This window comes from Cuculus canorus, chromosome Z (assembly GCF_017976375.1).
Source record: "Cuculus canorus isolate bCucCan1 chromosome Z, bCucCan1.pri, whole genome shotgun sequence".
NCBI lineage: Eukaryota > Metazoa > Chordata > Aves > Cuculiformes > Cuculidae > Cuculus > Cuculus canorus.
In genome coordinates this window covers 35087237-35102295 of record NC_071441.1, presented here as the reverse complement: position 1 = coordinate 35102295, position 15059 = coordinate 35087237, and the positions used below count along the sequence as shown (strand labels likewise).

The window sequence follows — 15059 nt, the reverse complement described above, 5'->3', positions numbered from 1 at the left end:
ACAGAGGAGAATACTTTGATTAGCAAAAAAAATATCAAAACAACTACATAACACTTCTGGCAATACTGATTAAACGAAGGTCATAAGAATAACAAAGAACATTAAGAAAACCAACCCAGCTATCAGTGGTAAATTGTTTGAAATTAAACATTAGCAAGTATTTCCACAGGTTTCTGCTAGATCCCTTTAAAATAATTGGTTATAAACCACATCAAATACAAAATAAGTTTTCGTAAGAATGTTACCAAAAAAAGGATTAGTCAAGCCATCTGCAACACTAATAAGCTCATGTTCTATAAACAGGATTCAGACTTACCTGCCACTCTTATATCACAGGCTAATGCAAGTTCTAGTCCACCACCTAGAGCAATTCCATCTATTGCAGCAATAGTAGGTACAGGCAGATTAGCTGAAAAACAAAGTACCAGTTAACACCAGTCTCATAAGGAACATCTCTGCAACATTACATTTTGTTCAAAGTACACTTAAGCTATGGGAAAAAAGTTTTTTATGAAACAGCAACTTTCTAGCAAAAATATGGACCCTCCCTCTAATCACACTGTAGCTGAACAGGTTTGTAAGCCTTTTTCTCTAGCTTCTGCTCACTTTTGACAAAAATCTGAACAGTATCCCCAAAAAACATATACAGCAGAGCCAGGCAAACAATAAACCAGGAATAAAGGCATATACAAAGTCAGTTCCAGTTTACACACACATATCTTATAATAATAATCTGTTATGCTAGTATAGCTGGAAGCTCTCTATGTCTTATATTCAATACATCGTGTCCACCATTGTTGTCTCCTGTAAAGCAGCAGTTAACAGCTTAATGGAATATGGGAAAGTTTTTGGTCTGATAAACAGATGGACATGCTGCCAGCACATGACAGGTAGCAGGGCTCCACTGGCTTGTGTGACAATGGCATAGTTTGTATTTAACTTATCATCAGTTTTCTGCCACTGGGAAGTCATATAATCATTCATCTTAAAGTATTGTTCTTTGCCTCCAAAAAGTTCTCTTCTTCCCTCTTCATCAGGAACTCAGAGAATTTTGATGAAAACCATATTTTTTTAACTTGAGAAATAAAATTGGGTATTACAGCTTTAAGTATATTTAAGATGACATTTACCATAAGCCATCAATAATTTCAAACTATACTAGAACAGTATTTCAGTAGCACATTTTTGCTACTAAAGTTTCAAAGATAGTAAAAAGCAATTCATTAGCTGAACACTTGTGTGTACAGCTTGTTGAAACACTAAACCAGCTCTTGACAGCAAAGATGTTAAAAAGATGTTCTTCACTTCAATGTTTCAGATATTTGAATTCAATGATCAGTCCACTCAGTCTTAGTTGGAAATTGAAAAAGAAAAAAATCTGCTGTGAAAATATAAATGAAAATGAGGTGTAAGAGATTGTTCTAGACGGGTACTGCAACCAAAAATTATTAAATTGATTTGTTAATTATGAATAATACTTCCTTTCTTTAGTGAACTAGCTAGTTCTAAATTTATAAGTTCCGACATCTAACTTACCTTTTTCCTTTCTGACAGATAGACCTCAGAGAAATTCATTTTTCTTAAAATCAATTAAATGCTAATGTATGTCAGCATAATAAAAATGTAGTGTTGCACTGTGTAACAAAAATACCAAATTATATGAAAGGCTATTGTTAGCTGCAAATTGACATCCTTTCATTATCAACAGCTAAGAGACATCCAATTGTCTTTAAGAAAAGACCAAAATTTACCAATACTTTTCAGAATTGTCACAGATGCTTTAAATCAAAGTTCCTTGCATCCTGGTTTAGATCATGTTTAAATGTGATTATCTGCATCAATTCTACACTAAAAGACACTACTAATTTCTGTCTGCAACATGACACACTTACAGTCACTTAGAAGAACCCAAGGTATATTTGCCCTCTAAGAGAGAAGGCATAGGAGACAGAGGAATAGGAGTAAAAGCTGCTCTTTCTCTCTTCATATTTTCTTAGCTATATGGAAAGGCAAGAAGAGAAGGCAATGCTCATTTTGAGTAGGGCTAGGTTGCTTATCGAAACTCATAATCCCAACACAATAATCAATTTGCCAAACAGTTTTGCAATCCAAGTTCAAGGCTGATGCAGTCAGCACTTCTCTTAAAAGAATCTGTCTTTGCTATAGATGAGTGAAAAATAATTTGCCCGGACACAAGGGCATGGTCATTACATTATTAACTGTAGTCTCCAGCAGTTACTGCTTGCATGTATGTTCCAATTCTAGGAGACTAGTAAACACTATCTGGAGAATTATTTACACAATTTTTGCAGCTAAGGCAGACTACTTTCTCTATGATAACTATCTTTAAGCAGACACACAAATTAAAATTATAGAAAAAGTATTATAAAGCAGCTTTGTTTCAACATTTACATGCAGAATTCCTACCAAGAAATACTAAAATTCCTAACTCAAAGGGAGAAAAAGCCGTTTGATACCATATGTTAGAATCATCACTTCCCAAGGACCTTAAAGGATCACCTGATGTGGATAATAATAATACGGTTATTCAAAATTGCAGACTTCGCTCTTTGTGTTCCTAGTCAACCTACACCAATTTGTCCAGATTGATTAACTTGAAACTCATGACACCCAGGAAGAAGAGTTACCGATTCAGAATGTATCAAATCCAAAGAGACCAACCTCCTAAGAGCAGCTTCGTTTCTTCCTAAGTAAATTTATACCTGTTCTATTTCCTGTTAGCAACAGTACTGCCTATTCATACAAAAAAAAGAAACATTCTTGAGCTAGGCACAGCCTTGAGATCAAGGCTGTTCACACGCCAATGAGCTTTCTATGAAACCCATGAATTTGTAGCCTGATAGAAGTTTGAAACAATCAACCTGAAGAACACCTGCAGTTTTTCTTCTCAGTTAGGACATAGAAGCCATGATTAAAGAACTTTAAGTCCTGCAGAACTAGAATTCAGTTTCTCTTAAAGTAAGAGGTTTGGACTGTTACTGCAGCAACAGCTCAGTTTACAATTTCCATGAATCAGAAAAGTAAACTCCATGTCAGCCCATTCAATCCCTAACAATGTACAAATTATGTATGGACTCTTAAGTGTAATTAACTGCCTAGTTTTTAAGTACTCTCATACAGATTAGGACAAGTATTTTTGATTGAACTAACCAGAGCAGTCAGAATATGGTATTTAGGAATGTTCAAATGAAACCTCACTTTAAAGTATGCCTTTTCAAGCATTTTATATGAAACAGTAATAGGAAAGACAGTGACCTTAACTCCACTCACTCTTCTTCTGTTCTCCTCCTGTACCTGGACAACATTGAAAGAAGTAGTTATTGTTCACCTCTCTTCTTACTTCAGTGACCTCCAGCAATCAGTCTTTTGAAAGAACAGTTATTCAGATGTAAACCAGAAGTTAGCACTACCTCTAGCACCTACTGAACCAAACTCACAAACCTGGCCTGTTTAATAACCAACAGACAGAAAACAGCCTATGAAGAAATCCTGTTTCTCAGTACTAACTAAACAGAAAGTAGGGAGAGTCCCCAGCTAACATACAAGCAGCAAGAAATTTCAAATTTATATGACAGCACAACTGAGTTCCCACAGAATAGTGAAACAGATTGTCCAAGCAATTTATTCAACAAGTGCATTTCTGATTAATTGTCAAATAAGGCTGACTAATGCACAGCTTACTAAGACAAACAACTTCAGAGGGCATTCCTAGCAGCTAATGTTTCCTTTTGCATAATGGATTTCATAAAACAAAGCAAGGAGAATGAATTCTCTAATAATATCCTGCATACTTTGAGTATTACATGGATTACTGGAAGAAATCATGCTACAAACCAAGCGATATATGAGAAGTTCCACAATTCATAACCTAACTCAAGCAGGTTAAGAAAGCATCGCAAATATATGCTGCAGGCATATGTAGGCAGATGAAACCTTTAAGTCAGAGAATGGTTGAGGTTGGAAGAGACCTCTGGAGGTCAACTTGTCCAACTCCCTCTGCTCAAGCAGCATCACCTACAGCAGACTGCTCAAGCTTATGTCCAGATGGCTTTTGGAGACCTCTAAGGAGGGAGACTCCATGACCTCCTTAGGTAACTTGTGCCAGTGCTTGGTCACCCTTGCAGTAAGTGTATCCTGATGTTCAGGAGAAACCTCCCATGTTCTGGTTTGTGCTCACTGCCTCTGGCCCTGTCACTGGACACCACTGCAGATAGCCTAGCTTCACCTTCTTAACACTCTCCCCTTTAGGTATCTATACATATTGATGAGATCACCTTCTGAGTCTTCTCTTTTCCAGGCTGAACAGCCCTAGCTTGTTCAATCCTTCCTCATAGAAGAGATCCTCCAGACCATTCAACTTCTTCATGGCCATTCACTGGACTCTCCAGTGGCTTCATCTCTCACGGAGAGCCCAGAGTTGGGCACAGTACTCTAGCAGTATCCTCATTAGTGCTGAGAAGCATCACCTCCCTCAGCCTGCTGACAATAACCAGGAGACCATCAGCTGCCTTTGCCACCAGGGCAGAGTGCTGGCTCATGTTCAACTGGGTGTCCACTCTGCAAAGCTGCTTTCTAGAGTGTTTAGCCCCTAGCCTGTACTGGTGCACGGGGCTGTTTCTCTCCAAGCGCAGGACTTTGCACTTCCTTTATTCATCTTCAAGAGTTACCTGTAAGCCTATTTCTCCAGCTTTCTGAGGACCCCAAACGATGGCACAACCCTCTGGTGCATCAGCCATTCCTTCCACATTTATACCATAAGCAAACTTGCTGAGTTTATACTCCATCCCATCATCCAGGTCATTAATGGTGTTAAATAAGATCAAACCCAGTATTTGCCCCTTGGTTATATGCTGCTGATTAGTAGCCTCCAAGCATACCTGGACCTTTCTGTTCCACTTCACTGTTTGCTCACCCAGTCTACACTAATCCATAACTCTGAGAAGATTATATGAGACAGTGTTAAAAGCCTTACTGAAGTCAAGGGAAACAATATCCATTGCTCTTCCCTCATCTACTAAACCTGGTCATTTCATTATAGGTTATAAGGCTGGTCAAGCATGATTTCCCTTTTGTGAATCCATGCTGACTGACTGTATCTGATGACTTTCTTGTCCTTTTATGTGCCCAGAAGTAGTTTCCAGGATTAGCTGTTCCAGCACCCTTCCAAGGACAAATTTTAATTTACAGATAAGAAAACTCCTTCTCTGTTTCTTTGTAGCATTTGTTTAAAAGCAGTAACAATAATGGAGCCTTCAAATTAATAAAAAGAATGTTCATGTGTCGCAGAAACATCTAAACACAACTCAACACCTATTTGTGTGTTCCATAATTGACTGGTCAGCCATTAGGAAAGCAAGAAAGAAGAAACAGAAGTCACATCATAGAGTGAAAATGTCAAATAAAGAATTATAAATTTGGGATGTATTATTACAAAACAATATACTTATTTACATCCTATTTATCTGCAGTGAATATTTCAACCAACAATAGCTTAAACCCTATTAATGCAGCAATTCCTAAACTAACCGATTTCTATACCAACAATGTTGAAAGAGAGGTTTGAGATCTGTTACTTTAGACAGTTTCTCTACTAACTCAAAATCTGCAAGTTTTCTGGTTACAAGTTGGGACAGAGTTTTCAAAAGACCCCAGATGTAAACAGGAATTTCGAATCAGTGTGTTTATTTAAAACTACATCCTGGCTTGCTATAATGACTGGACTGTTAATTTGGTTTTAAAATAATGAAATTTATATCTAAATACTCATATCTTGTAACTCAGAATAGACTCTTCCAGCTGTTTGCTATTCAGACCTTTTATCTCCCTTCGTGATGTTGCTCTTGAACGTAAAATCGAGATTTTTCTCTTAGAAAAATAAAAGGGTCTAAACTATGCACCTTGAGTGGCAAGTAGAGGCAGTCCCTGGACAATTATGATAACCGAAATATTCTTTATACCAGGAGCATTTTAATCACAAAATTACAATTTCACATAAATTAACTTATACCATAAGAAATTATAAAAATAACTGCAACACATTATTATATCCTAATTTCATTTTGGGGGATCTTTTCCTAAAGAATGATGACAACATTAAGACGGTATATGAGCTCTGCATTTACGGAGTAACATCAGTTGTGTTTCAGGCATTTACCTTGCCGTGTGAAATCTGTCATCAAGCCAGTGACTACAACATTTGCTTTAATTTTCAATTCCAAGCATCATCATCAAAAAAGGCCTTTCTGTGGGAAAAAGGCTAACAGGAAACAAATACTTCAACAAGCACTTTCATCCACTCCACAACACTATCAAAACCAAGTAGTGTATGTAGTAACACACGGAAGTGGCTAAGAGAGACTTCCAAATCTTCCTGTATGAACTTGAAGGCAAAGAAGACTGGTCAAACCATTTTTGTCCAAGGCATTTAATGAAATGATATCATGCTTTACCTGTCATAACTGCAAGAAGAAGTGGTTATTACAAGCAACTTACATATTCACATATGTTTAAAGAAATCACCTGCAAAATCACAACTGCTTAAGCCTGAATGGTATACGCATTCAATTGGATTCAAACACTTATTTTCCATATATTCACCAGTTACATCTATGAAAGGCTTTTACCTATCCTCTAATTTCTGTGCTTCAGATAAAAAGCTTAATAGACTGCTACTGCTGATAGATGTATTTGAACATTATTAGTTTTGCTTTAATATCTTGCAAGATCATCCAGATAATCAGTAACAAGAAAGAGCTGCACTAAAAAAATCTTTTTTCAGTACTTGTAAAGAGATGTTGTTTTTTAATGAAAACATTTACTGCACATTGCTTACAGTTCACTATTAAGGAAAAGATATTAGTGAAGTTTATCTTCCCTTTATTATGACAGTAGCTAAAGGGCTTCCTTAAGGCACCTCTCTCAATCCCATTAATTTCTTGGTTTCCTTCAATGATCATTCACTCTTATAAATGACCTAGAGAAAAAGATAATTAGCGGAGGAATATTATGTTCTTAATTTTAAAGTTTTCTATTTCATACTTTAATATTGACAGGTAATAGGGACAGTGTGTTTTATATTCATGATAACAGAAGCAAAACCTGTAAACTAATGGGAATTAAAGAGGTGCTTTAGTCAAAACCTTTAGCTACAGTCTTCTGTAGCCAACTGATTCTCTTTTCGTACTATATAACATAGTTTGGATATTCCATTCATGTTCAATGACAGACTTAAGATTGATAGAGAGATTCTTTAGTTTCTTAATATTTACTAATGTTTTGTCTTGTACTTTTATTCTGCCCTGAGTAAAACGTTAATGAAGTAAACCCTAGATAATAAAATGTACTTTGTGTGCAAATGAAGAAAAGCCTTGGATAAGAGAAAAATGAAAATTATTTCACCTTTTTCTTGTTCTTACAAGGCACATTTAAGAATTTATTACTCACACAAATAGCATAGCACATATTAAGCACTGAATTTATAAAACAAAAGGGTAACACTGAGGATAGATTATTTCAGTGATATTTTTACATTCTATTTCAAAATAGATTTTTTTTCTTTCTTAGAAAGCACACAAAATGGAATTCAAACAGCCCAACTGTAATCTCTAATAGTTAAGAGAATCAAACAGGACAAGTTCTTTTTTTTTTTTTTTTTATTTACAGCATGGACATAACACATACTCTAGTATCACTATCAATCTTGTCTCACACAATACAATGAAAGTTGCACACGATGTGATCACTTTAGCTGAACATTTCTACAATTTTTCTCCTCCATCTATTTTCAGCAGTAGTCCAGATACCTACATTCCCAAGGGAAGTGCTAAAATATCTTCATTACTAAATTAGCTTAACATATTAAGCTAAGTAATAGTTTCAGTCAGCTCATTCACTGAACACTAGAGAGAAAACACTCCCTGATGTTTCACATTAAGTGTAATTTTCTTTTTTTTTTCATAAACTAGCTCAATAATATCATCAAAGTAGTACGTACCTAGGCAAAAGCCATGGTCCATACAAGACCTGAACATGCTTGTACTTTGACCTCAGAACAGCAACTAGCTTAGGATGTCTTCAATAGAAGAACAGCAAAATCTTTCCGTACCATGCCAGGAGTCGCTGCTCCCTGAATACCAACTGTTCTAGGAACCAAGCCGAAAACTGACAGGCAAAGCAAAAGAGCTAACTAACTATTCCTTGCTATTCAGGGATTGAAACATGCAATTTCAAACCTGAACAAGGCAAGGAAAGTGTCAAGTTTCCCAAAGTTTACAATGCGAATCCCTACAAAGAGAACAGAAACCATGGACAGCAAGTCATACTGGAAGTCTATTTTACAAGTCAATGTGCAAACTGGTATGCTGACCTCAAGAAATCATTTGAACAAGCAGCACTCTTCTTTTGGTACAGTTAATACTTTGTGGGAGGAAAATTAAAGACCCACGTCCAGAGCGTAGCCTCTTTTCCTTGTAGAACAGCATTTGGAATTAACACCAGGAGGAAAACTAAACAAAAGCTGAATTTATGTTAATTTTTGTCAAGCCTGTACAGCAGTGCCGGGGCCCAAAGCAATGAATCAGCAATGCAAAGCCGCCTCCTTCTGTAGTCTTCAGATCCATGAGGAAGGACAATCAGCTCATCCTAATATTCAGGTTCTCAATTTCTGTATCTTCTTTGTAACAATTTTTAGAAAGTTATTATTATGGGGAAAAAAGTATATTAGCAATGTAGGAAGCAATGCTGTCACATAAACATCTAATAAACATCTTGGTAGAGAAGTTTAATATTGCATTCATTGCCTTTATAATGTTACAGTGTTTAGCATTGTGTTTTTTAATTAAAAACAATCCAATGCAATTTGACAAAGCCCGTAATTGCAGCTCTGCAAGGACAGCAGTCTCTATTTAGGAAATAGACAATGCTTAGTCAAAGCTATCTTAAAGTAATTCAATGCTAAGAGAAGCATTAAATCTACTATTGGAAAACAACCAAGAGCTCAGCAACACATCCAGGATACTAGCAGTCTTGAACTGTATTAGCCATGCTTTGCACTTAAGTTACCAGGCAGCAACATTACCACAGCAAGAGAAATACCGTGCCAAAATCTCCTTTTCACAGGGTCATCAACACAGGGAGACCAAGACTCCTAAGCATGGCTGCTAAGCATGCTACAGCTAGCTGTAAATTTGTCCTCTCAGATTTTAAGCCAACCCTTCATTCAGCTTCACAGTGAATGCTTTTTGGAGTTACAGCCTATATCTGCTCTTCTCCAAGGCAGAAACCCACAGTTCTTCTCACTGGATTTCCAAAACAGAGCACTCCCTCTCTGCTGCCCAGATTTATGTCCAGCAAACACAGAAACATTTGGCTGATGTTACATAAGCTACCACTTCTCAGAGTAGTAATCAGGAGGGCTGATCACCAAACCAGGATTTTTAATGCTAATCAAAGCTCTACAAAAGCCCCAGAAACTCAAATAATAAAATAAGGTGCTGCACTGACCTCTTCAGTGACCATTCTTGACTATTTTTGAGACTCTACAAAGGGAAGGTGAGGTGGCAGCACACCAGAAATCAAGTGAACCTTATATCATCCTGATGCCACCGAGATCTAATTTTAATACCTTGCATGCAAAAACTAACTAGCTTATAATTTGGCACAACCTAAGAATTTCCAAGGATGCATAATCTTCAACGGTCAAAAAAGGAACTTATTTGGAGAAGAGATTGTCCTCCTGAAGGATGAACAAGAACACTCTTTGAGGTAAATTAAAAGTTTGGTGATAACTGAGAGAAGCCAGAAAAGTAGAAAATTGCTAATAAGGGAAAAAAACCCAAACAACTGTAAATAAAGAGCTGTATCTGCTTTGAATAAAAGAAAAATCACACAATAAAAAAACGTAAGTAACTGACCACAAGGTGCCTTCATTCAGGGTGACCTCATTCAAATTGGACTACGTCAAACTAATCACACCTGTGAAAATTATGTCTAAACATAGCTATTAAACATCAGTACTTATTGAAGTTAGCTTGTTTCAGATCTAAGTTCCATCACATCACAAGCAAGGTGTTTTAGGTCCAAATAACATAAAAATCAAGCTTGACCACACTTTAACTTTGATTTTTAAAAGTAACAAAGAAACTCAGTTTCCAGGGAGTTTTTTATCCCCATCTGTGGGATTTAGGTACTTATGCCTATGTTCTCTGGAAGAGCTTTGAGAACCAATGGTGTTTCTCACTCATAAGAGGTTGGGGCCAAACACCACTGAGTAATCAACAAGTACTTGCCAAGTTCCAATTCCTTCTGCAGCTTCACTTTTTCTTTCTGCTAAACAACATATTTTTCTAGAGGAGGGCAGCTTATTGCATTCAGCTCCATACGTAGCCTCAATTTATTTTGCAACTGAAATCCCAGTAGGTAACATACATACAACTGTAATATCACAGATCAGAATCCACAGTCACTATAAAGAAAAACACTGACAACCCAAGAGAAGTCATACCATAAAATGTACGCTGAAGTTCTGACTCATAACGAGGGCACTTTTTTCCTCTCAAAGCTTCAAAAAACAAGGTTTCTGAGAGTCAGTAAAATTTTATTTCATTTAGTCAGGCCTGTTTTGTTCTGCATGATTGCAAGAGAGCTATTAATGTTTTTCTCTCTGGTTTTTTGAGGGTAAAGCCAGCCTTACATTAATCACAAAGAAGACAGAATACAGTAATGGACAAGTAGCCTTGTAATTCCTACTAATGAAAAAAAACTGAAAAAAAACCAAAAAAACAACAAACTCTCTCTCCAAATTCTGGTATAGTTCCAGCAAAAGCAACCAGTGCTAAAAATAAAAATTCTCCTCCACTCAAAGCTCTAAGCAATGCAACTAACAGCTCAGTACAATTTTTCAGCTCTTTTTTTAAGAGTTTATTTTTATACCAAGTGATATTTACTGCAGTCTTAATACTTCACCCAAATTTAGCAAGAAGTTATAAATTAATCCCATAAAAACAAGTGCAATATGCTTTTAATTTCCAGAAAATTCTCTTCTGTAATTGTATTTTAAAATGATACTACAGCATTTTACAAAACCACTAGCATAAGGATTTTTAAATGTAATGAAACTAACAGGAACTAAAGAAAGCCAAAGCATGTCAATTGTAAAAAAAGCTACATTTACTCAGTTGTTTAAGATGTAATTAACCTTTAGTTTATTTTGCCTACAAAGATAACTTAATAGTCTTCTTCCTGAAAATACTGTTAAAAAGAAGCATCTCTTTACTAGGTCACACATCTGAACACAAACACAATTATCAAAACATGACCTATTTCTGAAAAGCAAAAAGTAGAACACATTTTAAATGAGATTATAGCATTAAACTTGGATAGAAAAAGAACAAAGTGGGAGACTGGAACCATTGTTCCCTGGTTATACAGCACTCTGCAGTAGCAAATAATAATTTGAAAATTGTTTCCCCTCTTCCACCATCTTACAACACTCTCATTGTTGCTGGGCAGGAAAAAAAAAATCATAATTTTCAACATACAGATTCATTCCTGTAATCAAATGCAGATACAATGTCTCACTAGCATTAAAAAAAACTACACTTTGCAATGCCAGATAGATTCTTCAGAAGAAAAAAAGAAGAACTGAGAACTTCTGACTGGCTACAAAATTAATGCCCTTCTGTTCACAGGCATCACACAACATGACACCTTGAGCATTTATAAAATCCACTTTTTTAATATTCCCTACCAGATTCTGACGTAGGGAACCACATTTTAAATTACTTTGCAAAGACTCTTCAAAAAAATAGAAGATCCATCTTATAAATAGACCTATTCTTGGCATAATGTATTCAAAACCAACAATGCCTGAAATGTGTATATAGTGGGAATACATCATGTGACTGAAAAATAAAAGCTACTTATGTGGTATGCATATCCAAACATACATGACATGAAAACTGACCAATAACGTTAGAAATGATATTCAATATTTTATCCTAATCCTGTAAAAAAGCCTTTAAAAATTAATTGTGAGATGGCCAAAAATTATGTAACCATTAAACAACCTCCTAGCCACTGTTTTGTTGAGAGTTTTAAAGCAGCAATGGCAAAAGGAGGGAGGGAGGGAGGGAGATAGAGGAAAGAGGGGAAGAAGGAAAAGGGGAGAGAGACAGCCACTCAATCTAGGCAAAAATTTTGTCGTAGTATCAGGCAAGGGCTATGTTCAAATTATCTGTTTTCCAACCTGCGGCATGCCTAACTGCTGGTACCATATTCCCTCACAAATCTTTCTACCTAGGTACTTCAGTGACCTAGATTCTCAGATATTAATTCCATTTACTCACAATTTCAGGCTTTTTTTCCTGAGAAAGAGACCAGAGATCAGTGAAGGAAAGCACTCACAGTGTTTCCTGAACTTCAAGTAATTCAGCCTTAACACAACAATCCACTCTAAACCTTTTAGAGAACACTGAACATTTACTCGCATATTCAGTAAACATTCTCACAGAAACCTTAATGATGTTGAAGATAATCAAACATTAGTTTTAAAGTCTGTCCAAGTCTAAGAAAAAACAAAGCACCAAATCACTGTGTATGTTTTTCAGTCATTCAGTGCAGAATGTCCAATACAAATAACTCTTTAGACTTCAAAAATTTTCTCACTTTAAAACTAAAAATAATCTAACTAAAAAAAAAAAATCTATTTCCCAGCCACAGGAAAACCTTAAAACTAATTGCCCCTATTTAAATGGCAGCTAAAAAATGGCAGCTATTAACGGCAGCTTAAAAGGTATCTCCAGGAACTTCAGTCCAAGAAAGGCCAAAAAAATATTACTTAGAGCTAAGGAGGCTTCCTAAAAATCCTGAAGTAACTAAATGAAACAACTTGTTGCCTCTGTTCCCTTCTAGATATCTTACTGATTCTACTTATTTAAAGACCACTGAGGAACTGCTTTACTTCAAAGACAAGACGTTAATTCAAAGACACAAGAATCTCCATGAAGTACCTAATCAAAGACTCATTCTTCAGTAGTCTGTCATCTACCTGCAAAACCATACAGGTTTCCATCCGTAACATTCTGTCAAATCAAGATCTGAAACAATGCTATTAAGGAAGTTCATCTAAAAAAAAAACAGGAGAAACAATTTATTCCTCAAAGTTTTGTGCCAACATTTCAAGAGACCAAATACATTGCATATATAAATCAAATGTATAAAATTAATTGCTTTAAACTTGGTACACTTCTCTTTTTTACAAAACATATTAACAATGCCTTGTAGAAAAACAATTATATTAAAAGAGATCAGCGGAGATGTTGATGGTGAATTAATAATGTGAAATTTACAGAGAAATCAGTACCCTTAAAAACTGCCAGAAGTCAATTACAATCTTGAATTTTTAACAGGTATTAATACCACACCAGAACCAGGGCATATTAAACAAAATTTTAGAAGGCCTTAATAGCTAACTTCCTCAATATTTGATGTTTCACGAGTTTCTGAAATGTATTAAACATTGTATTAATACATGCCAACCACAAGAATGCAACAATAAAACTTAAATTCATAAGTACTTGGACGTCACAAAACAATCTATCCCTTATGAAAAGAGCAGGACTAATCACCTCTACTTCAGATGACATTTAGCTTTTTCCAGCACTCTAAAAAAAGTCCTCCAACCTGATTAGGAACGTTTTTTTGAAGAAGTAATGCACCATGATATATGTTTATCAATTGAAATAGTTGCGGATATCCTACTACCTGTCAAGAATTAACCATGCAGGTTTATGTCAGTCCACTGATAAAGTAACATCATTGAAGGGAGAGTTTACATACCCATTTCATTAATAGTTGCTCTTGCTTTTGAGACAAAAGAACCAACTTCACTTGCATGCATTTTTGCTCTTTCTTTAAGGTCAGCACCTGTAAGTGACATTTCACACACGTTAGCAAACTGTAAAATTTTTTTACAGTTTTTGTAATATTTTACAGCCCTGTAAAATAGTTTTTCAAAAGTAAAATCTTCCTGTACTCCAAAGAAATTTAAGCCTACTTCGAGGCATGGACAATTCAAAGTGGTCACATTCATATTCCACAGATTTCAAGGAAAACATGGACTGTTTAATCAAGAAAAAAACAAGCCAAACAAAAAGAGATCAAATTACCCACCACCAGATTTTCACTCAGTATATTCTTCTCAGTGACATTTCTTCTTCTCATATTAAAATAGTTTACAGGCAACAGCATTTATGCTAATATTTCATTTGACATAACACTTTTATTTTCCCAACTGTGTCACAAAGTCTGATCTGGGTTTCACACTCTGTTCTCATTATTCTTTTAATAAAATACTTAGGTTGCATGTTTTTACATTAACAGACTACCCAAATAAAAGATTCTACAGCAGACCTAGTATCATTTTTAATGAAACGCATTTTTGAGTAACTTACATGCCATGCGTTTTGTTCTTCCAAAAAATGCTAAACTTGAAATTTTTTTAATCTATTTTTCCATTAATATATGAAAAGAATTGTTTAAAAACCACACTGTAACTAGATAGTTACAAAAATGTATTTTAAAAAATCACTTATATGCAAAATCAACATTTTGTCTTATGAACATGTAAAGAAAAGGAGAAACAGTAATAATTGCTACGTATATAGTAAGACAGGAAGACAATCTTTCTTAGAGAAGAATACAAAGAAAAAATCTACACATGCACATTTATTCTTCACAGAAGTGCAACACTCCCACTGCAATTTAGTGCATTTTTTTTCTATTTCATAAAAATGAACCGATTAAGTTAGTCTCTTTGCATATATCTGGAAAAGCTAAATAAGGCATATAACCAGTGACAAAAAAAGTTTTATGCTCCTCTACCCTGAGAATCAAAATACTATCCATTCAAGAGAACTCATAAGACTCAGATTAGGCTAAGGGGTAAGAATGTAACTCTAAATTTTAAATTAAGTTGTTATTAGGCTCCCTGTTTTAACTTTCTGGACTGAACTCATGTTAGATTCTTTTGACCCTTTTCA

The 15059-nt window shown here is 35.4% G+C and overlaps 1 protein-coding gene across 3 annotated transcripts in view; it reads right to left on the bottom strand.

Annotated features, from left to right (window-relative positions):
• AUH (AU RNA binding methylglutaconyl-CoA hydratase) overlaps nucleotides 1–15059 on the bottom strand; it is a 147135-nt gene that overhangs the window by 95276 nt on the left and 36800 nt on the right. For all 3 annotated transcript variants that reach the window (XR_008447995.1, XM_054055490.1, XM_054055491.1), the window contains exons 4-5: nucleotides 13858–13944; nucleotides 317–409 (exon numbers count right to left, since the gene is read on the bottom strand). Coding sequence is in view for 2 of the 3 variants with exons in the window: in XM_054055490.1 (XP_053911465.1) it covers nucleotides 317–409; nucleotides 13858–13944 (180 nt within the window). In the remaining variant the exon portion in view is untranslated. The remainder of the gene's footprint in view (nucleotides 1–316; nucleotides 410–13857; nucleotides 13945–15059) is intronic.